The sequence below is a fragment of the Gopherus evgoodei genome, chromosome 5, assembly GCF_007399415.2.
Source record: "Gopherus evgoodei ecotype Sinaloan lineage chromosome 5, rGopEvg1_v1.p, whole genome shotgun sequence".
Lineage (NCBI taxonomy): Eukaryota > Metazoa > Chordata > Testudines > Testudinidae > Gopherus > Gopherus evgoodei.
Window position 1 is genome coordinate 129,553,026 of NC_044326.1, and position 24,038 is coordinate 129,577,063.

Below are 24,038 nucleotides of genomic sequence, written 5' to 3' on the forward strand. Positions count from 1 at the left end.
ACTGTGAAAACAAACTGCACAAGAATATAATGCAAAGAATGGAGATTGCTTAGTTCATATACAATTCCTTCAAAAAGGCTCTCCACATGAGTTCTCAAAGGATTACACGAGACTAGTTTAAATTTCTCTAGAAAGTCACTTTCATTTGACCTTGTCTATACTACACATTTTTGTGTCTATTTCCAACACTGATGCCCCAATGCAAGCACTAGTACAGCCCAGGCACAGGTATTTTCAGCATGGTATCGGAACCCAGCTCTGCCAAGGTTTTATGGCACCGTATTGAAAAGGCCGGAGAGGCGACCTACATTAGCACTCACACTAGGTATGGGATATTGGGACGCAGATGCTATATCAGCAGGGACCCCCAAGCCCGTACTGTTGCAATCCGCAGTGGAGCCGACTACACCAACTGCTACCACTGTTCTGAGTGCAGTGTTTACCTAGCCTTGATCGCAGGAGGTCTAATTCAGTGGGTCTCGACCAAGGGTCTGGGACCCACTGGGGGGCTGCAAACAGGGCCACTGTTAGACTTGTTGGGGCCCAGGGCAGACAGCTGAAGCCCTGACATGTGAGGCTGAAACCCGGAGCCTTGAACGCTGCCACCTGGGGCTGAAGTGGAAGCCAGAGCAACTTAGCTTTGCAGGGGGCCCTAGGCAATAGCCTTCCTTGTTACCCCTAATACCAGCTCTGGCTTTTATACACAGAAAGAAGTTGTGGCACAGGTGGGCCGCGGAGTTTTTATACCAGGTTGGATGGAGCCTCAGAAAGAAAAAGGTTGAGAACCCCTTATCTAATTGATATGGGGGAAATTTTCAAAGGCAAAAGTGCCAGTCAGGCACCTAACTGCCCTTGAGACAGTGGGTGGTCTACCTTAGTACTCAGTATTGTTAATACCAATGAGGCTGAATTGGTGGTAGCAACAGTAGGAAATTTTGGAAACATTTCTTTGATGAATACATTCCAAGTACTTGTCTTGCTGTTTTTCAAACTGGCTGTAATCAGAAAAATCATGCTCTAAACTGACATTGTGAGCTCCCATATTCATTTTCTCCCATTAAGCAGTTTACAAATCATGAAAGGATTTTAAAAAAACCAAAAAACTAGCAGGCTCAACTTGGGGTCTGAAAAAAATCAGTCTGTTCTTGCTTTGACATCCTCCTACCTGATTAAGATTCTGCAATTAGAATGTAGCTGACAATTTCACTTTCGATGACTGATGCACAATAGGGATACAATCTACTCTTTCATGGGTACATTGGCTTGGTAGTGTTAGAAGTAGTAAAAGTTTGTTCATGCCAGTAAAGTAAGCAGACATGACTTCTACACTCAGGGACTGATATGTTAAGGTGGTGCTATTTTTACACATCAAGAGTCACTTTTGGGTAATTACGCTCAAGCTTTAGAGCTGGAATATTGTATGTTGTGAAGATGTCTCTTACTTTGAAGTTTTCAAATTCTGAGTTTCAGTAATATTTAGGTGGGAGAAAACGGTAATACAGCAACAAACTGTTACAATCAACCGAAGAAAGGCTTTACACTTCAGTTCAATACAATATACCTGAGCTTGTCAATGTCCCATTCTTCTCCCCAGAACATAGATCACATTGCAGCTCCATCACCTGAGAGTGGATCATAGAATAATATAATGGCAGTAACAATAATGCGGACTAGGGTCGTTGCAGGAGCTATCAAAGGGTGAAATTCACCTTTTCCTGCACAGAGTCTGATTAAGAAGGCTTCGTGTGAAGAACTACACAGATGAAGAGGAGGTGGGGGAATTCAGCACACCAGCAAGCCACATGGCTGCTATACAGTCCCAGAGGTATTTTTTCATACAGCACTATGTGTAGGGTGAACGATTGGTGAACGCGACAACCTGGTAGTGTCTCTGGATCAGCATATGTATAAGCATATGTTAATTCCCTACGAAAAAGCCAGCAAAAACAGATGCTTGAGCAGTACCACATATTTATAAAAAGATGTAGCTGTTATGAAACACTGTTTTGTTGCTTTATTTTAAAAGGTCATGTCTCCTCCCTCCTTCCCAGAAGCACATTTTAAAAGCTATGTTCTAATTTCTCACCTACTACAATACTTTGGCCCTGCTTCAACAAAGCACTTAAGCATATGCTTGATGTTAAGCACATGCTTAAGTGCCTTACTGTGTAATCAGTTCATTAACATTACACTGATGCACTAGAAAGATTAAAACTGCAAACACAAAATCAAGTCTTATGAAATAGCATAAAGAGGATACACTGAAGGATCTTTCTTCAGTCTCCATGGAACAGAGATTATGGGTCCTGTTTCAGTTGTATAGGATAGTAGGTTTGCAGAGACAGATCAGAGAATATTCCCCCTACTCCAGAAAAAGGTTGTACTTGAGATAGGAGAGGCTCAAGTCTAACTACTGGGAATACTTTTGTTAATTATGAGGCCAAAATAGTGTCTATAGAGCTTATAAACAAAGGGGGGGGGAGAAATAGAAAAGGCAGCTCTTTATTTAGGCTCCATCTGAATAGCACAAAATTACCTCTTTCGTTAAGTGATTTTTTTCTACAATGCAACCCCGTTTTATGGGTGAGGCAGAGTTGCCTAGTGGATGAAGCACCAGACTGTTATATAAGAGAGCTAGGTTCTATTCCTGATTCTGTCACTGGCCTACTAGGTGGCTTGGGAAAGTCACTTCACCTTTCTGCCTCAGTTTCACCAGCTGTAAAATGGGAATGATATTGATCGGGCGGTCAGTATTTTGTAAGGCCCTTTGAGATCTATGGATGACATGTGACATGCTATACCAGAGCTAGATATTCTAACTCAAGTTATCTGTTATTAGTCTGATGCGCTACTGAGTGTAGTAAACCATAAGCAGAGCTCATCACCACCTGCAGGAGTGGCACAGAGCCTCCTGCCAGGGGTGAGATTTGCTCCAGCAGAACTTAAGAGCTCCCCTGTTGCAGAAATTAGGAGTGCCACTGGAGTTTAGCTTCAGCCTCAAGGAGCTTCAGCTCCCTTTTCTGCTGACTCAGCCAGCCTGTAACTGAGGGAACAGGAGTCACCTGAACCCCTGATTTTACATAGGTATCATGCGTTCCTTGATATCTTTGTAAAATTCAGAGTTCAGTTATGCTAATATTTTAATATCTTACAGGTGTCGTATACAGCACCTTTCATCTTAAAGGACATCAGAAAAGTTTACTCTCACACACAAAATGTATACCTTTGTAGATAGATTTCATTTCACCAGTAGAATATTGCTTAATTAATACAGGTCTCACATTTATAGTATCACACCAAAGTACAATTGATTTTCTGAAAATGCTCTACTTCCTGGCGGCTCAGGTCCTCACTCTTACTGAAGCACGACACTGGTGGTCTTTAATGAGTCCCATTTTTGAACTACAAAGAAGGACTGACTCTCTCTAAGCAGCAGCAGTTTTATTACTGGGGTTTGCCATCCTACAGGGGAAAATATAAAGCTAAGCTCTTGTACTGGCCTTTACTTCTGGCTTTATTAATTATTGACAGCAGTGCCTACTAGGAAGCCAGGCGCTTTCCAGGATAGTCCCTGATCTAATACCTCCAATTTAAGGACAGACAAGTGAATAGAGACTGAGGAAAGAGAACAAGAGGCAGTTTATATACAAGTTAACTAGAGCAGTGCTTCTCAGCCAGGGGCCTGGGGCCCATGAGCTGATTTTAGGGGGTCCACGAAGCTGGACTGGCATTAGACTTGCTGGGGCCCAGGCCAGAAAGACAAAGCCTGGCCACGTGGGGGTGAACAAGCCCGGGCCCCTAAGCCCCACCCTCCGGGGCTGATGCTGAAGCCTGAACAACTTAGCTTTGCACGTCCCCCTGTGGTGAGGGGCCCAGGGTAATTGCCCTGATTGTTAATCCCTAATGCTGGCCCAGGCTTTTATATGCATAGAAACAGTTGTGGCATAGGTGGGCCGTGGAGTTTTATAGCATGGGGGGGAAGGAGGGCTTAGAAAGAAAAAGTTTAAGAACCTCCAAACTAGAATCATTATAAGCAGCATCACACAAATGTTTCCTTAAGAGGGACTAAAATGTGGATAGGGTCAAGCCTTTGCAGATGAGCTCATATGTAGCATAGAGGATCACACGGAAGACCCCACAGAGAGGCTTGTGCAAAAAGCTGACAAATGAGCGGACAAGGGTCAGAGCATGGGTGGAGTAGAGGGGATGAGGGGCAAGACACAGCTTGACAAGGAGAGATTAGTAGGGAGGAGCAGAATTACAGCGAGCTTTGAAGGTAGTTGATGAGAAGCTTAAGTTGGATGCAATGGTGGGTAGGCAGCCAATGGAAGGATTTGGAAAGAGGGGGATGGTTACACTGATTAAACTGATCGGCAAGGAGGAGGGGATGAGTGTATCTTTTAATGGTGCACAATAAAGGGAAGTGAGCCACTACCATATTCCACTCCAGACAGGAAAAAAAGCAACTGCGAATACCTATCAGCACAGCACTGCTACACTGAAGTGCTTCGTAAACAGCAGGAAGGGGTGATATGGAAACAAAATTACTTGTCGACAAAAGTGTTAAAAACACAGAAGGGCAAATTACCTCTCTTCCCTCACCTATACTCCCCCCACATGTAACTCCATTCTTACAGCAGTTAATACATTTTAAAGTGTAATATGAGACTTTAAAAGGCTTGTTTATTTTTAAATTGAAATATATTTTGAATTTATAAAAAAATACTTCTTACAACTGACATAGTCACCTACTTCAGAGGTGGGCCAGATTTGTAACCCCCAGCCCAAGGCCCTGTTCCTACAAATACAATTGTAGCACAGTAGGGGAAAATCCGCCTAAAGGCAAAAGATCTCATGCAGCTCTTCCGTTTTGAGTGTCAAGGGCAGGATTTTGGATGCGAGTTTAACATCTATGCTCCATGGACTGCTTCCCAGCTCAGTTTAATTGATACGGCCATACGTGGGTTGGTTCCTGTACAACTTGAACAGCTTCCCCCCTTCCTGTGCCTCGTCATCTCAGTTGAAGCTCTTTTGCTGACCGTGCAATGATGTTTTCATGTAGGGAGTTGAGGCTGGTTAATTTCAGGAGAGTCCCCTAGCATGGAAGCCACTTCTTCTAGGTGAATCACAAGAGATCACTTTTATCGACCTTCAGAGCATGGAACAAAACATATTTTTGATCAAGCATTTGCTCGACTAATTGATAATCACTAGTTGATTTATGGTCAGTTGAAATGGTTTGTGCTGGGGGGAGCTATTTGTACTGTCCATTGTGTGCAGTTTAAGTTATTAAGATTCAGTAATATATCCATATGCAACAGTCATTCATGCATAAATATAAATCAATAACTCATTACATCACAGTCAACACCCAATGTAAGTTATAGGTAGGGCAGCTACGTACTGTTAAAGCAATTAACCACCTTTGTAGTACTGCACTTGACCCAGAACGTCCTCAGCTAAGCAAAATTTACATATACTTTAATGACAGTGGTGCTTGAGCAAAGACTAAAGGATTGGGCCCTCTCTTTTCATACAAAAAAATCAGCCCCCCTGGAATATAAGCAACTGAAAATTATTCACAGGACAGGGCAAGTTTGCATCATGTTGTTTTTTTAAATGATGAATTGGTTAGTCTGAGTAAAAAGTTCGTCACTCTACTCATTGGTTTCTAACTGGTAAAGCTTCTGCTGTTGGCTTATGGTTTATTCCTTTGTCACTCAAGGAGTATGCAACTTTAACACCCCAAGCAAGGTCAATATTATCTTTTGATGGTTAATGATCTATTTCTGGAAGGAAGCAGACACTTACTGAACTATCTTGTTTTATTCTATGAAAAAAGTAGAACTGAATAGTTTTTGATAACCACTTTTTCATCTCTAAAACATGGCCCCAGTCATAAGAAGAATTTAGAAGTAATGTATGTTTTTTGTATGGATTTAAGAACAAAATGACCAGAAACATCAGGTGATTATAGCTTTGGACTGTTTGTTTGCTTCTGGTGTTAAACTGCTTCTTATCTGTTCTTAGTTTAAATAGCGCACATTTGGTTTACTGTTAAATTAAAATCTGGATTACTGGACACTTTAGATTTCCCAAAGGTATAGCCTTCATGTTGGGACTTTATAACCCCATGTCTTGCAAATCCTGACATTTCCAATATTCGTTGAGACACTGTAATTGTTAACATGAATGTGATTAGTTTGCAAAATGAAAATAACCTAAAATCTATCTGATTTAGGGTAGACATTAGCAACATTAGGTTCAGAAAGGCAAACCTGTTTTTAAAATGTGTACCAAAGTATGTGTATATTCTGCTTTTTTGTATATACCTACACACACCTATTTCTGTATGAAGAGAGTTGAACACTTGTAACAGGAAAATAGTTCAATTTCTGTCTGATGAACTGAATTTGGTATACTGAAAATATCTAAATATCACATACTAGTCTTTATTCTCATCTTCATGCTCTCACCCTGATTATGCTAGGAGACTAACCATCTGCAAACTGCATTAGCAAGACAAAGAGAAACCGTGAGGGCTGTGTCTGACCCCCTGGAGCATATACTGTGGCAAGATTTATCCCATATTATGGTGCGTGTTTAGTTTTCAATGGGAAACATTTTTATTACATGTGTTCTGTCATGGCAGACTTGGGGCTTGAGTTTATGCCCATTACAATCAATGGTGCTGGATCTGATCTATACAGTTTAAAAGTCCTAGCATACTAGGTCAACTTCACTTTTGTTGACCTAAATTAACATCCTAAAGTTTAGGTTTTTCAATAAGTGGACAATAACCCCTGTAGAGGAATGGGCTTGAGAATGGAGGAAAGGGGGAAGAAATTTGTTGGGAAATAATTTTTTAATTTGAGCTTGTTTGCTATGTCTACTGCAACTATACCTGAAGTGGTTAGGTGGGTTTTGTTTGGCTACTGGGATGAACATTTGCTGTTATTGGGTGTGACCACCCGAGCATCTCTTATTGTCAAGATAGCCTTTATCAATGTTTTTCTTTCAGCCGTAATAAATCCAAAAGAGCTTTGAAAAATTTAGGAATAGCTTAACAGCTGACAAAGTAATATTTAGTTTTTATATTTAAAGCATTCGGCAAACAGTCAGTATATGATTAACTGTTCCATTGCCAATCAGCTTTGGTGCCCCCATTCCTTGCAATGGCATAGGAACAGGCAGTCCTAGTGAGGCTAATGGGACTAGTCACATGAATAGCGTTACTCACTGCCATGTTTCCAGGATCAGGTCGATAAAAGGGTTGTGTTTGTCTGAGATTGTTCTACAGAGTCCTTAAACATTGTTAGCACCCATACGTCACTAATGGTAATACTGAAGAAATAGAGCTAAAGATCTGCACAGAGGTGCAGGAAGAATCAGGACAGAGCATGGAACAGGAATAAATTGCTACGACTACTGTTATCTGAGTGCTTTCTTATTTATTCTAAATGTCTAATTAATTAGATTTGAAGTCTTTTACTGTTCCCACCTATCAATCTATTGAACAGAGATCATATACATATGAGAGGCCATTTCAGAATAAAGATTATGCTATATGAGCACTGAAGTAGGTCGATCACACAAAAATAACGACATATTTATAAAGAGACCATTAGTTTTTCACCGAGTCCCTTGCCTGTATATAGTAAGTATAGCAGTTTTAACCAACTCAACCATCTCCTAACCCAGGGTTTCGAGAACATGAACAGAATGGCAAAGTCCTAAATCCATATGTAGGTAGCTAAATAAGTGGCTTGGTTCATGAAAGTGCTGAGCACTCATGAGCTCCCATGACTTCTGTGGGAGCTACTGAGCTCTCAGTATTTTTGAAAATTAGGTCACAAATGTCTAAACAAACTCAGGAACCCACTCTAGATACCCATGTTTGTACATTTTTTAAATTAGAGAACAGAGCATATCATGCATAGAAATAATGTCCTTTCAACTTGAACTTCCTACTTCTTCAGCTTGTGAATGCAATGCAGTTACAAAAGCATCATATCTGTTGCTATGGGGTTGAAAAAAAGAGCAGAGTTTCTGAACAAGTGGCAGAAAGACTAATTATAAGTCTCACAGTAAAAAAAAAATTCAAAATATATTATTGTTGTGGTTACAGATTTACTTTGAAGACATATGCAGGATTTTCATTCTTTGATGACTGCCAAGTCATTTTCTCATTTGAATGTTCCTATCCTACATAACAGAAAAGACTGCCCACTTAAATTCTAAAACCAGAACCATGTAAGTGTGGGGATAAGAATCAAAGCTCTGTTTCCTCAGCTAGTGCTGTAACTCAAAGAACTTTCACACAGAAGTGCACTGCAAAGACCCTTGTTCATCCCTTGCTCCCATTTCAACCTCTCATTTAAAAAGATTTTAACAAAGCAGCAGCCATGCTGACTGACTCACTCTGCCATGGTCTAATGTGAACCACTGCAGTTTAAAATTGGTGACCAACCTCCTAAAATATAGGAGACAACCCAAGAATAGAGAACAAGAAACTATGTGGGGGATTTGTTTCTTTAAACCTGTAAGATCTTTCCTACCCACAGCTTTGTGTCAGCATTCTGTTCCCATTTATTGACCGTAACGAACAGTGAGATCAAGTTTGGGTGTCTTGGATGTAAATCTGAAGCTTACAAGACATAGCTTGCAAAGAAGTGTGGGTGAGAGCTACGTTCTCTTAATTCTCATCCCCATCAAAACCACCCCCAAATTACCCATTCCATCTGCAATTTTGGAATAATCAGATTTACAGAATATTTTCCCCTCTGGTTACTATTAGACTTAGAATAACGTCTAACTTTCATTTAAGTAACACTTCTGCCCTTAACTGCTTACTTCTCATACTGTGTGTACAAGCCACAGAAGTGTTTTCCTTGTTTGTATGCAGATTGTTTTTGTTCAGATCTAGAAATAAGTTATCTTCGCACCCTCCCCAGGGTACTTGAAAGTGCATACTAAATGCCAGTTTATGGGAGTTAATTCGGAATAGTCATTTAAAGACTCAGCAGTATAAGGCCAAAAGTCATTCTACTTCTATTAATAGCAGATAGGTTTCTTTTTTGTTATCTGCAGATAACACTGTGAAAAACTATTGCCTAGAGGAAGAAGCAGGTTTTATTCAAAACCTGAGATTAATTTCCTGACATGCTCCCCACTGAAACTGTAGGATACTTATTAGAATCATACAAAAGCAAATCCAGCAACCCTTATTTCAGTGAAGAGATTCACATTTTGCTTCATATGACTGTCATGAGCTTTGCTGAGGAAAATGATATATTATGGATGTATTAAACTTCTGCAACTTCTAAATCATATGATGAGATTATAGTTATAGAGATGGCAAGTCTGGTTTTCCTCTCACTTGGAGACACTGTTGTAAAACCACTGTCTCCATTGCCTTCAGTGGAATTACTCCAGATTTAAACCAGTTTAAGAAAGGGGAGAATCAGGCCCTTTTGGGAATAAAAGGAAGAGAACGCCTATCAGAAGGTTACAGCAGTTTCTGAAGAAATAAGTTTTCTTTACTTTTTATATACACCAAAAAAAAAAAAACCACACAATGAAACATGTCCAAGAGAAAATCCTTTTTAAGCAACCATTGATCTTGAGATCACCTCAAGGAATATTACAGTGCTAGACTTTGCTGGATTCATCATTGCTTGAAGAGGCTTCCACTACATTCCTGCACACGATTAAGCACAGCTCAAACATGCTTTATGGGAATGAGCATACTCCCACTTGAAATCAACAATAATATTCCTGGTGACTTTAGGGTCAGAGTCGCTGTTGTTAAATTAATGAGCAACAAATTCAACCTGAAACAAGTAAAAATAAATACCCAAATACAAAGCCCCTGTATTGTTGATAATTCACATAAGTTTAAACATTACATAGTTTCGCTGTTATTGATGGAGGAAAATTTCTATTTTCAACCCCCAAAATAAAAAAGTTGTCAAACTATACTTCATTTACCAAAAATTTTAAAAATGTATCAAAATAAATGCCTAAAAGGGAAAAAATGAGTTTTGTTTATTTAATGACATTCTAAATGTTGCCAGAATGCACTTCAAAATCAACATGGCAGAAGATTTCATTTTTTTTAATAATCTTCTCAAACTGTAAACTGCTGTAATGAAAATTTCAAATATATATTTATACAAGCTGAAGAAATATGCAGTAACATCTGTTTGCAATGTACTTCTAATCAGGTTTGCATCTTGTAGGAGACAATTCTTCTTCACTCAACTGAAAGGCAGGTGGAACATCTTTAATCATATAAGAAGATCCTAATCTTTAAGGAAATTTTCTGTTCTGATGTTCTTTTTCTAGACATCCGATTATAAGAGGATGAATGGCTTGTAACAACTGCAGTAATTACACGCCTTCTGCTGGTTCATCATTTTAGGGGTTGGGGTGGGGCGGAAGAGTAGGGCATAAGGGTCTTACGCTTTCTTTGAATTGGTAACATACTGCTGCCATCATTTCACAGCAATTTGCCATGTCAGGCCCAGGATTACTGGGACATTTCAACTAAATCTGCACTATTTCCTTGACGACAGGCAGAGCAGCAGCTGCTGAATATTGTAATAGATTTATGCTGCTTGCTGCTCGTTTTCAAGACAAGAACTGGATATTAAAACAAACATTTGGTTAGAATTTTTTTTTTCCCCTTCAAAACATCTGTGAATAACTTTACACTTGTTACGTCTTTGATGGTTTTTAGTGGCACCTCTCTTGTATCATACATGAGTTGACTTACATAACGCATGATCCTGATGTACTGATCCATTTTAATGATAGTAGAAACCTACTTCATCATTTATTATTAAAGGATGCCTAGATATACAGTCTCCAAAGGATCTCTGCTCATCCCCAAAAAGGAAAGGATGGAAGATGATCACACAACAGAATGAGTGACAGGAGTATACTTGAGTCATTTCACAGGCAAAGCAATCAGTGTTGTTCTGGACCATCAACTTGTCACAGATCATAAATTCCCACTGTAGTAGGAAACGGACAGCCAGAGTTTAATAAAGAAAGATTACTGCAATATAAGCTATGCTTTTTTCCCCCCCATTAAAGTCCACAATATTAAATGCGAGGTTTTTTAAAAAGAATTTTTCCCCCTAAAGTAAATTACTCCATGAACTCAGATATTCTTACTGTGAAGTGGACCATTGCTAAGCAGATGATCATTTAGCCAGAGATACTAGCATGAGTTAACTGCATCATCTACCAGGCAACTCAAAAGTACCAAAGTAAGTATGTTTTGCATGCAGCTGGAGAACTGTGCAGTCATAACTGATATTTATATAGGGAATCAGGTGTTTTATGCAAATTTGCCCCACTGACTCAACTCTATTCCATATTTCTTCTGCCTAAATTTAAGTGAAATGTGCCTCACATTTACAAATCAAAATCTATAGTAATCTATGTGTTATAGTAAAAATACGATGGGGAGAAACTTACCACAGGAGTTGCCATGGTCTAAAATCATGCCTATAGATTTAAAATCATGCATCATCTATTATTCTTGATTACCACAGTCTGAGGACTGGGACACTCACTATAATTTACCTGTTCAAAATTAAATTTTCAGGGAAAGCTAGATGATACTTCTGGTAAAAATATCCATTAGTTTCATTAGAGATGCTTTGCAGTAGTAAAGAAATGAAAACTCTGCTTTTTTTTTTTAAACCAAAAGCTAGAAAATGCAACTTGATTCAGAGAATAATTCCAGCTCCTGGGAGCCTGAAAATATTTATTTTTTTTAAAGAGTCTTCAAGTTCCTGGGAACTGTATGGATCCAGTTTAGATATTCTTAAAAGGCTGAGACCAAAAGGAGACCAAGACAGTTAACTATCTATCACATTACCATTGAGTACCATTTCTAATAGCAGAAATTTATGTATGGGAATGTTTTGTTGTTGTTTTTTTAACTAAAACACTCTACCAGAAGTTAACATACAAAGGACCAATTTGTTTGTAGGATGCAGAACTCTTTCACGAGCTGCACCAAACTGTGCCAGCCATCACAAGACATTATAAACTGCTTTGAGATTTGACAGATTGTGGTGTAGATATGAGGTCAAGAATCTAGGGGAAAAATAACTGTCACCTTGTAAAGAAAGGACGTTCTTTCAGGCTTCTGTATTTGCTAAATAGCAAAGATTCATGTCCAATGCCTCAAATTGTCCTTGCTGAAGAAATTAACCTAATAAAGCCACTTTTGAAAGCTGTGTTTATAGTATCCACATGAGGTTTAGTGGGGAGGGTTCCCCAGGATTAACATAACACAACACTAACACTATTTACAAAGCTAAATTTTATTTTAAGGGGTGCACCAACCAGCAGTGAGAAGGAACTGGAGAGGCGGTCAGTCTGCCCTGCCCTTTATCCCATCAGTCAGAGGCAAAAGGTGAGCAAGGGAGCACGCGCGGATCACTGGACACTACTTTCAAATTCACTGGCTCCGGACACATTGTGTGAGCGTGTAACCCGCAGCGGAATGCAATAGGAACCATCACGCAAAGACCACCACTGACATTTATTGCAGGGCTTTCCCCTGCCCCCCAGTAAAAGACCCCACCATATGCAAGGCCTCCCAGACTGCTGTGGTGTAAGAATTTTTACAACCAACAGCTAGAGAAGATCTTTTGTAAGTCTCCTCTTACTTTTCAGCCTTAACTGATCCAGGATTGTAAATATATTTTTTTTTTAATGGAGATACCTTTTTCTAAGTTTTATAAATGGCAAAAGTTAATAGTGAAGATATATAGTATTTCTCTCAAGATCGCCGCAGCTCTTCCATTTCCTGGACTCAAGATTATCCTATATATGTAAATGGAAAAAAGTGGTTTTTTTCATTATATGATTTAATAAATTCAGTTTAATTATCTGAAGGTTATAGGCACAGCAGGCTGAGAAGCAGTAGCAGAGTAAAAGCATCAAAAAGTTGTCAGAAGTTAAGGGACTATTAAAAGTTTCCAGATCTAAAAAGTATCACAATGCAAGAAACCTTTTACTTTTCTGATCTTGATATAATCAGCAAGCAAACAGCAATGTTAATTTGGGTGGCCACCCCACAAAGGAACCATTTCTTTCCTTATTTCACATTAATTCAGTCTTGCCTATAAGGCAAAGAAGAGCCTCTGCAGATACTGCATAATGCAAATCCTACAGAGTCTCTAGTTCTATGGAGAACACACAGTCCTTAGGACAGGCTTAAGAGACCTCAGCAATGCTAGACCTCTTTAGAGCAGGGTAATTGGAGGTGGTAATTTAGTGCTTGCTGAGCAGATATAATGGAAGAAAACTTAGAAAATGTAATAATGTGAGCAGAACCAGTTTAAGGCAGCCTGACAAGGAAAAAGTTGATAGAGAATGCGAACAGAACAGCCTAGCTCTTAATGAGTACCACAGAGAACAGAATGCCAAATATTATTCTGTTCACACCTGGTTATGTATGGTCAGAAAAGGCTTAAGTCACACAAGCAGATTCACAGAAACGCAAAGTGAAAGAAGAAAAGGGAATGTGGCTGCAAAAGAAGTACACAAGACTGAAGACTGAAATCTGAGCATATTAGAGGAACCATTACTGTGGATATGGACAGTCAGAAAAATCACACCAAGAGCGCATTTTTAACTCAACATTCCCACAACTTTGAGCATCTTTAAGTTGAACCTTATTTTACTCATTGCTGGCTGCACAGTAGTACAAAGTAACGAAAGCTTTTTTTAATGTTATGGAGGAGTGCCCTAGATTCTATTCTACCTCCTGCCTTAAAACTGTCAATGAAGTTCTTGTTGCAGAGTTTTTAATAACTGGCAAGTTAGTAGGCGACAGAGCACAATTTGGTTTTTAGATCCCAGAGTTCAAAGTACAGTAAGAAAATCTGTCTCTATAAAGAAAAAGTTATACAGAGTCGCAGTGTCATAAGTGTGACTGTAACCAGACTTAAAGCTAAGCTCTTTATCCCTCTGCTGTTGTACCTGGAGGTTCTAATAAAACAGAGGAACCAACAACAAAAATAGAAGACAAAGGTTGGTGGCTGAAAACAATAGAGGAAAGTAGCAATACTTGTGTGACCTAAAAAAAATCTAACTCTATTAAGGAAAATTAGTCATTTAACTGACACGGTTGTATTAAATCCAATAGATCATGCATGCGCAATTTTTGAAATGTAAAATGTATCAATGCATTTGGGTGCTACGTTAGATTTAAACTTCAAGACATTCACGATAACGTTAGAAAAGTTGTCCTCTATTCAATCTTCAACCACAAGGCTGATGATTCCAATTTGCACTGGTTTGGTCATATAACTGAACAAGCTTCCTTTGAGAGAGAGAGAGATTTAAATAAGAGGTAGTGACGTTACATATGTAACTTGCCTGGGTGAGAAATGAAAGGTACAGAACCAAAGGGATCTTCAGAAGGATGGTTCTGTGGAGCAGAATGTGGCTCCACATTCTTATCTGAGGATGCTCTCCTCTCCACGAGCCTGTCTGCAAAAATAAATGAAACAGAACAAAAAATAAAATAAAATAAAAATGGCAGTTCTTATGCCAAATTAATGATACGTTTAAATAGATTTGTGTTTGTTTCAGATCCTCTCCTTGTACCCTGACATCTATTCCATTTTCGAAGGCCTTCATCTGCAAGAGTTATTCTTGTTTTACTTCTCCACTCCCACCCCGAAGTAAATTGTGGCAGATGATGAAAATGTATTATAACCGAAAAACAATATCGTCAAACTTCTCTGAGCAGTGCATGTAAGACTAATTTTCATTATGTTCCATTTAGGTTCTAATATCACAAAAACACACCATGGTATCCAAAGACCTAAGTCAGACGCCTTGTGCTACATTTTTATTTTTTATGCCTAAAATCAGTTTTAAAAAACAATTCACCAACTTCCCTAAAGGTAAAGCTGAACCACAATGAAGGACATAAATTAGTAATCCCACCAGCATCCCTTTTAAATTATGGGATTGTACTAATGACTGCAATACCAGTTTCTGAGTTTCACCAAATCCAAACAAGTACAGTTATATTTTGTATGCTCTTTATTCTCTAGAGTTCTGGTCCATGCAATGTGTTTTAGAATCGGATACATACAGTATTCAACATTACAAGAATAATGCAACAAAAAATTGGGAATGTAGTCTCCTCATTTATTGTAGCCTAGTGTTCCAGGGTTCATCAATGATGAGACAAGAAGGTAACCCAAGTAACTGGAATTCTGTCAGATCTATCTTGGTGCACTATTGCTCAGGAGTCCTGGAACTATTTCAAAGCAGTTACCCAACAGTACACAAACTGATAGTCATAGCTATACATTCTGCGAGTATAAAAGGCCCATATCCTCAATTGTCCACAGCGTCTCTCCATCTGGCTAAACTCCAATTTTTTATTCAAAGGAAGAAGGGATGGAGGGCAGGTGAGCAAGGATCTGCAGAAACTATACATTCAGATAAAGAAAGAAAAGTTACCAGTAACCAGAGTTAATATAATTATCCTTGTGGTATTCCATTGTAGATTAACAAGTAGTTGGAATTCCCAGGTGGATGAGCAATGAGTGTTTAATTGGACAAATGATTTGACAGGGTGAGCATGTTGTCTAGCTCCGGCATTTTGAGAGAGTATTACTGAGCCAGATACAAACTGAAAGCATAATAAATCTGATGGAGGCAAGATAAATAGGTGGCCATGTCTCTTGTAAAATGAGTCATAAACCCTTCTGGCAAATTCCCACACAAGAGCTGAAGAAGGTGGTGGTTCAACTGTGTTGATTACAGATGTGTCACTTATAGCAGTACCCAGTCTCAAGACTTCATATGGATCTCTGTGTAGGGGAAGGAGATGGTGGCAACATCACTGTGTCAGACCTCAGCAGGTTCTTGAGTTGTATGTGCACTCAAACTGCTTTAAGTTGCACCAGCTCCTCTGTGCACCTGGTACCACAAGGTGCCAGTGTATGTGTTTGTGTTCATCTACCAGATTGTTGTATTAAAAGTCAGTCAATTTCTGCTCTGTTACGGCAAATCCTGAATGTCCGAGTCATGGAAGACTTCAAGTAGCTCCTGGTCAGTTTAAGTTTCAAAAATGGCATTCTGCAGAGGCCATAGTAATAAGCACTGTCAAATTAAAGCATAGTACAAGACAGGTGTGTGGGAGGCTTTAAACAGCATTGTTTCCTCCCACCATCATACCCATATGCATAGGGCCAATGTGAGGAATTTGATTAGCTGTTCTTTTGCATCTACTCTATATGGCCTAAAATTAACTGTTTAACTCTTACACTTTGTCTCCCTGCCCATGATGATCAGATGACCTCCAATTTTTTCCATTTCTCCCACAGTCATCTTCACATTTGTTCCTGCATGACCCTTATACAGGTAACATCTTCTCTGATCTGGTCTATATGGACCTTTTTTCAAAGCGCCAATTAAATGAACTGACTATTCCCAGGGAGTCTGAGGACCAACTGGAGATAGCTGATAGGGTGGAGGAAAATACTTTTCCCCCCCTCTTTGTTTGCTGCTTGTTTTAGGTTGTGAGGTCATCAGGACAAGGACTGCCTCTTACTGCATACCTGGACAGAGCCTACTGCATTGTGGCCACTACCATAATACAAGTTTATATAAAATGTGCATATGGGAGGCTTTAGGTAGCATCATCCCTAGTCTCCTGCTGTAGGCAAAATGGAGACCTCTATTTTTCCACAGAAAAGACCTCAGAATATGGATGGGAAGGAGGTAGATTGATAGGGAGAAGGTTTTCAGACAGCTAGATTCCAAATAAAGAGTTGGGATTCTTAGCTCTCTGGGAACATCAGCTGATTCAGAAGATAAGCTAATGGGATCCAGGAATGCTTTCACTGACTTGGCACTCCTTGCATTCCACACTCTGAAACTGCCTCTGTTGAATTATTTCTGCTGAGGCTGGTTTTCAGTCTGGATACCGTAACCGTTATACTGCTGCTAGTAGAAAAAATGAATAAGCCTTCCTTCTCAATTGATCTAACCTTTGGCGTTGATGTCACAGTGACTTGCCTCCCATTGATTTATAAATATACAGTTAACAAGGAGCCCAAGGAAGGAAGGGTGAGGAAGAAGATTAAATCTTGCTGTCATTTAAGAGTTTGTACAGTTTCCTGATTAAGGCCAGGGCAGAAGCAGGCTGACTCCATAGTTTCTTGATGCTCAAAGTACCCTCAACATGTGGAGCAAGCAAGATTACTTTGCATGTGATAGCCTGGAACTGAGGGACAAAAAGCTTGCATGAGCTTTCCTTGAGTGTCAATGATTAAGGCAATCAAGCACTGGTTAATTTGCTTAAGACATGGTGCAGATGGTTCCTCAACACAGCTGGAGATAAAATAAATTGAGGGCATTTGGGCCCATGGGCCTTCTATACATTTCTCTAGAATGCTTGCAACCCTAGGTCCATATGCACACTTGTTTGAAGTGATTTGGGGTCTCAAAAATAATATGATTCGGAAGGATCTGAAGAGGAATTCTATATAGGAGAATGGGCAGTTTTCAGTCTCAAACCCATAGGTTCCAGTTTAAGAGTACTGGAGCTTAGAAAGCAATAACTCAGCAATACTAAAATGTTCCCATTTGGGAAAGTATGTTTTATTTATTTATTTACACTAGGAACAAAATTTTCAGCAAAGACTTCAGGAGCCAAGATAACAGAAAATCATGGTGAGCCGAGATGACTGTTTACTATGGTTACCCAGATTCCAGTGAGTGTTTTACTTTGGCTCCAAAGTGTAGTGCTACAACTGAGAGTTTAGTCAGTAAAGAAACCATTTAATTGTAATATAATTCTATAATTTTCAGAAACCCAGTTACAATCAATCACTCATGTTTGGCCTTTGCAGCTTCACTGACATCTTTAAAACCATGACCATGGAAAAGGAAACGATGCAGGAAAAAAAGCCAATAGCTAATGGAATAGCTAATTTTGAAAAAAAATATTTTTACTCAAAAGAGTTCACTCCACTTCATCTACTGGTTAATTGTCAAGTGACTGCCTCTGTGAAAGTCAGATCTTTTCCACAGCACATATAAAATAGCAAGTTTATTCATTTCTCCTGCAGTGAACATGGAGAACAAAAAGCTGAACCATCATAGCATCAAGAACTTTAGTTCTCTGTGCATACTCTACTATGCATGCAGATAATGGTTTAACCAGTTTATAGGAGAGATTGTGCCCAAAGATGAAGATGCTGATAGTTGCAGATATATCATATACCCTAAAAACCTTGACTTTTGAGACCCAAGAGGGAGAACCTAGGAAACTTGTTTAATAGTGTATAACGGTGAACAAAACTTTAAATATTTTAATGTATACGTAAATTGTGACATGACATAACAAATTAGGCTTTTAGAAAAAAACAAGGGTCAACATTTTGTGATTTGCCAGCCCAGTGAAACTGAAAGCTAATAGAAAAGTTTATTTCAAAAGACTATATAATAGCTTATAATGTGTGTCAATTATTGGGCTAAGTAGTACAGCAATGAAATTTTCTTCTCTGGATTCTCATTCTTCTGTCCTTATTCCCTTAGATCAAAAAAGCAAAAATAAACCTAGAAAATTTACACATTTTGTGATAAACAGTAGCTTTCTCTTGTAAAAACTGATGTCCTCTCCTGTAGAAAGGATTTTGGTGATTTTTATGAAGAGAGCAGTGATATATATTTAAATACATCTGCACAATGTCAAAAACATTTTAACAAGTATAATCTCGTTAATGTACAACAAAATAATTAAAAACAGAATTATGTAAATTATCGCTGTAGAGGTGTATGCCTCTACATTTATCAATTTTGACATTTTAACTCTATAGGGGTAAACATTTGTGCTTTGATTTTAGAAGATTACTGTAGGTATTACAGAACATACTTTTAGAACAAGATTGCTAACTGTCAACACTCAAAATCCATAGGCTAAAATTTAATGGAAGTATTTTATCTATTTTGTCTACTATTGCCTTCATACAAGGGATCTGTTTTGCGACAGGATGTCAATAATTACAATGAGAAATTCATTAAGGAAATCCTCATTATCAGAGTTAAGACTGTGGAAATTTATGATCTATAGTAGGGCTTTCCACTGAGGCTTTAAAACTTGACTCAAGCCAAAGATGAGGAAGAAAAACTATTGCACTTTATGCACTATCCTTTGATCTTAGCTCCAACCAGTCTGCCACCTACTGTATTATTTGTCAAACCACAGCAAGTTACGTCTCAACATTTTCCTAGGCAGTGCTGTTGTGTGGTTAAAAAAACTGAGTCAGGAAACCTGAGTTTCTAGTCTTGGCTCTAACAACTCATTGAAGGACTTAGGGTAAATCTCTTAACCCTATCTATAAACAGAGTTATTACCTAGTTCAGAAATGTAATGTAACATTACAAAAAAAATTTCAAACATTAACTTTTTTTTTAAAATATAATGCTACATACAAGCTAAGTACTAAATACTGAATAAATGGAACAGTGGTCAGGTACTTAATTTTACAGACATGTGAAGTGTTAGTGGATTACTGATCATATCATAAGCTTCTTGTACAACAGTAAAGTCACTTTACAGGCGAGGGTAGGGGAAAAGCAAGATACATCAGCACTCACTGTTTGTTTAGTCAGTTATACTAGCAGGGTATAATACAAACATTGGACAATGGAGGTAACCAGTAACTGTTAATGGAGAATCAGCAGAGAACATACAAGAGATTGTAGAGTACAAGACATCATTAGTTTATTTTCTTCATATAATTCTCTTGCACAAGCTCAGTATACTTGAGGAAATAAGCAACAACTCAAACAAATGTTGGCATTCAGATAACATGAAGTCTAATGTCTACTATGCTCTAACTTTTACTACATATTCCTCCCAACTTAACAGTAAAGAGCAAAAGAGGAGAGAAAATTGTGCGGTTTCAAGCACTCCCATTTTTACAAGGATTGCGTTCCAAGAAATATTATCTTAAGGCTACTACACTAATTCAACTGCAAGCATTATATATAATGAACGGAATATTAACAGGAGCCACCAACCATGTAAAAATGGTTATAATTCTTCATTTTTACAATAATTCTTCCGTTTTATGCCATCACTTTACAGGTCCATCTTGCTCACTGTGATGTTGGACTAAAGCAATTGTTGGCCATGGCTATACTAGAGAACTTATAGCGGCACAGCTGTACTGATGCAGCTGTGCTGCTGTAAGGTCACGCGTGCAGCTGCTCTATGCTACCTCCAACGAGCTGTGGTCGCTCTGTCGACAAGAGAATGTCTCCTGCTGACATAGTGTTGTCCACAACAGCGCTTCTGTCAGTGTACTTATGTCACTCTGGGGGGTGTTTTTTTCCCCACACACCTGAGCAACATAAGCTATACCAAAAAAAGTGTGAGTGTAAACATAGCTCTAATCTACAGACTGCACAATAATCTTAGTCAACTATTCTTCTTTATATTCTCCTTAATCTTGCGCTGAGAATACCACCAGTCATCTCACTACATAGTGTCATGAGCTCTCTATCAAGTGTATATAAAGGCATTACATAACTTCAGGGCCTCTGAGACAACGGTGTTAGAATTTCCTGATGAGATAACCTTATGCAAAGTTCACTAGCATTTACAGGAAGAAATCAAGCTCCTAGAACCTTCAAAGAAAGCGGCTTTGCATGAAAATAGCATTACTTTAGGATTTCTATTTTGCTGGAATTTTAGAATATGATCACACTGTATGAAAAAAAGTTTTAAAATCTTAATCTCTGACAATCTTATTTTCCCTTCTTAGAATCTGTTTAAATCGTCCATTTTTCTACACCTTTCACCAAACTGAACAGAACTTTGGGTATACTAAGCATAGCCAGCCACTCTCAGTAAGCACATTTGCCGGATGGCAGCTAGTACATTAGTCATGAAGCCACTTAAAATATTTTTCTGGTCAGTAACTTTTATTTTCCTTACATCTATCGGAAACATGGCTCAAGACTACTCAGTGAAGCCAGATGCAGGACGTACTCAGGACATTTAGCATAATTATGGTCAGCAAAGTGGTTAGGAATTATGAGAATGGGCAGTGCTATGCTGACCTTTCACTTTTAAACAAATATTCTCCTGTTGAGTATTATTTTGATTTCCAAATCCTCTAAGGCTCCTTTTGAAGGAACAATGCTTAAGATTTTCAACACAATTACTGGAAAGACAATAGTTTCAAGCTCCAAAACAAATTTTTTTTTTAAAGAATGGTTATTTTCAACTAGGACAATCTTAATTTCCCAAACATTAACAAGAGCAATTATTTTGTTTTACTGGAAAATAATTCATTTTTTGCAATGCTACTTTGCCATCTTAGAAAAGAGGTACAAAAAAAAGCACATATGTGCAACGCTATGGTAAGTTTTTGGTTCTGCCCTATTTTAGACTGACTTCTTGAACCTAAATGGTAGAAAAATGATTTCATGTATGTTCTTTAATATTCTTATGTTCACTTTGCTTGTTGGCATTCCACATTCTCACAGCAAGCTTACAAAAAAAAAGGAGTCACTTGGAAAAATTAAGCCACCAGAAATGTGAAAGAAGCTAGCTCTGTTAAAATTATTTTTTTCCATTAATTCCCCACTAGCTATTTTGCTGTATTTTTTACTAGTGAGAAATCTGATCCTTGCTGTCAAATGATTATATTTGTAACTTAGAAGTCAATGTCATGTTTTGCTACATGCTAAAGGTCTTTTTAAAAAAAAAACAGACCTAGTCTTCCTTAACAAAATTACATTTGAAAATAGTATCGTGATGAATACCAACAACTTGACTAAAGAAAGTGATTTCAAGTAAAAACATTGAGATAGCTGACTTAAAGAGGAAAAAAGTTTATTCAACTATTGCCATGTCAGAACAATAAAGCAGCCCTTACATGTAGCCACTCTTCAAAGGACATTACAAAACATTAACATAATGTAATAGACCAATTTTTCTTTCCGGCATTTTCAAAGGGCATTTCAGACCAACAGAACCTTCTGTTCTGATGTGCAAGAAAACAGAGCTGAAAATGGAATAATGCAAGCAGCTAAACTCTCTCATGTATCTGAACACCATACTACTGATCTTTAGAATTCTTGACAGTCAAGGAGATGAGAAATATTTAAAAGTTAAAGATTATATCAATAGCTGCTAATGCTAAACAGTGAATTTCTTCTGCACACATTTTCCAAATGGAAAGAAAAGTGAGAAGGCGGACCTAGTTCTGCCCTCAAATGCTCAGAAAGAATTTTCTGTACAACAGACTGCATGGTCCTTAAAAAAGGACAGTCTTTGGCACTGTTGAGTGTACAAACAGAGCCCTTATTTACTGTGAAGCGAAATAAGCCTTCAAGCGTCCCTTACTTGATCTCAGAAGGTCAAATTCCCTGTCCAGTAGCTCCTCCTCTGTTAGCTTGGAGAAATTGTCCTCTCCAAATGGGTTCCAGCCTGACATATCAGGTGGATTACTGATGTTCTGCTTTGGGTAACTGGAAACGGCCTCTGCATCAGGAACGGCTGAGCTGTGAAGTCAATTTGGGGAAGCAGATAAAAAAAATTAGCCTATTGATGTAAAATTAAGCATATCAGAATTTCATCATTTCAGAGGTCTTTGAATATTTGTTCTTACACACAATGTGACAGCTTCCTAGTGAGATAGTTTAGCAATAATTTAGAGTTTTGTTCCACTTTGTTTTATATTGTTGTATGTAATTCGCTTCAACTTGTGATTTACCTTATGGGTTTTTTTCCCTCCATTCATTCTAAGCATAGCCAAATCGCAAACACCTTCTAATGTTAATGTGACCTGAAATAGGAAAGGTGGTGTAGCTATTTGTTTCTGTATTATATTAAAAATAGCCAAAATGTTTATTTCTGCTTTTTTAGGAGAGGGAGAGGAAAATATTGGGAATGTCAAAATCTGTTTTCCCTGTTTTGCTGCTGGTTTTTTTTCTTTTGGGGGGGAGGGGGAATTGGAGAAAAATGTATTTGTAGATTGGGAGCTGCTGGGTCCTTATTGAAGGAGTGGGGCTATTGACTAAAAGGTCCCCCTTCCCCACTTATTTATAGAGTTCACTAAGTGTTAACAAGAAAAAATGACTAAAGAAAATAGTCACTTTCTCTTTAATCATGTTTTTCCTTTCTTGGAATCTTAATACCATTGGTTCTTTGGTTTTCATTGAAAATAAGGGAAGAAAGGAGAGATATATAACATGTCAACATCTAATTAATGTGTTTTTTTAAAACTTTTCAGGCCTTTATATATATCAGCAGCAAAAAAAAGACAAATCCATTTCCTTTGGAGATCACTTCCAAGGAACAAAGAAGAATGACTAGTATGTGAATGTCCAAGGGAATGTTTACACTAGAAACACTACAGTGGCACACCTGCAGTGCTGCAGCTGCATCGCTATAGTTCTGTGGCATAGACAGACACTACCATGACGGAAGAGGTTCTTAAACCTATCTCTCTGAGAGGCCATAGCTATGTCAACTGTGTCTACACTGGGGCTTAGGTTGGTTTAAGTACGTCACACAGGGCATGACATTTTTCCACAATTAAAGCAGACATAACTTTACAGTGTAGACCAGGCCTAAATAGATATGTAAATATACGTTCATTCTTTCCATTTTTTATTAACCGGAAACATACAAAATTTTGCCCTGGCTTCTTGATTTACGTCTCCTAACCCCTTCTACGTGCCCACCCTCCAGCTTTTCCAATTTGTATAAAAATCATGATCCCATATCCGATGCAGCCTGAAAAAATTCAACTCAAATTTAAAATTAAAAAGCTAAGAGAAAAAAAGTGGTGATAACCCAATTCCCTTTGGTGGTGGAAATATCACCGGCAAAAGCAGCCAAACCAGTAACAAACTACAGTCTTTGGCTTTAGGTGAAGACTTATGACAATGAGACCAACTGACGTGGCCTACCACCATGAGGCAGGCAAAACCCAATTATCCATGGATAGTTACTTAGA

General features: G+C 38.4%; 1 protein-coding gene across 1 annotated transcript in view; it reads right to left on the reverse strand.

The window, feature by feature from the left end:
* The window catches only part of BMP2K (BMP2 inducible kinase), a 116,264-nt gene that overhangs the window by 6,913 nt on the left and 85,313 nt on the right, over window positions 1–24,038 (reverse strand). Inside the window, 2 exon segments of the mRNA XM_030565116.1 lie at window positions 14,410–14,523; window positions 22,421–22,578. Coding sequence (XP_030420976.1) covers window positions 14,410–14,523; window positions 22,421–22,578 — 272 coding nt within the window.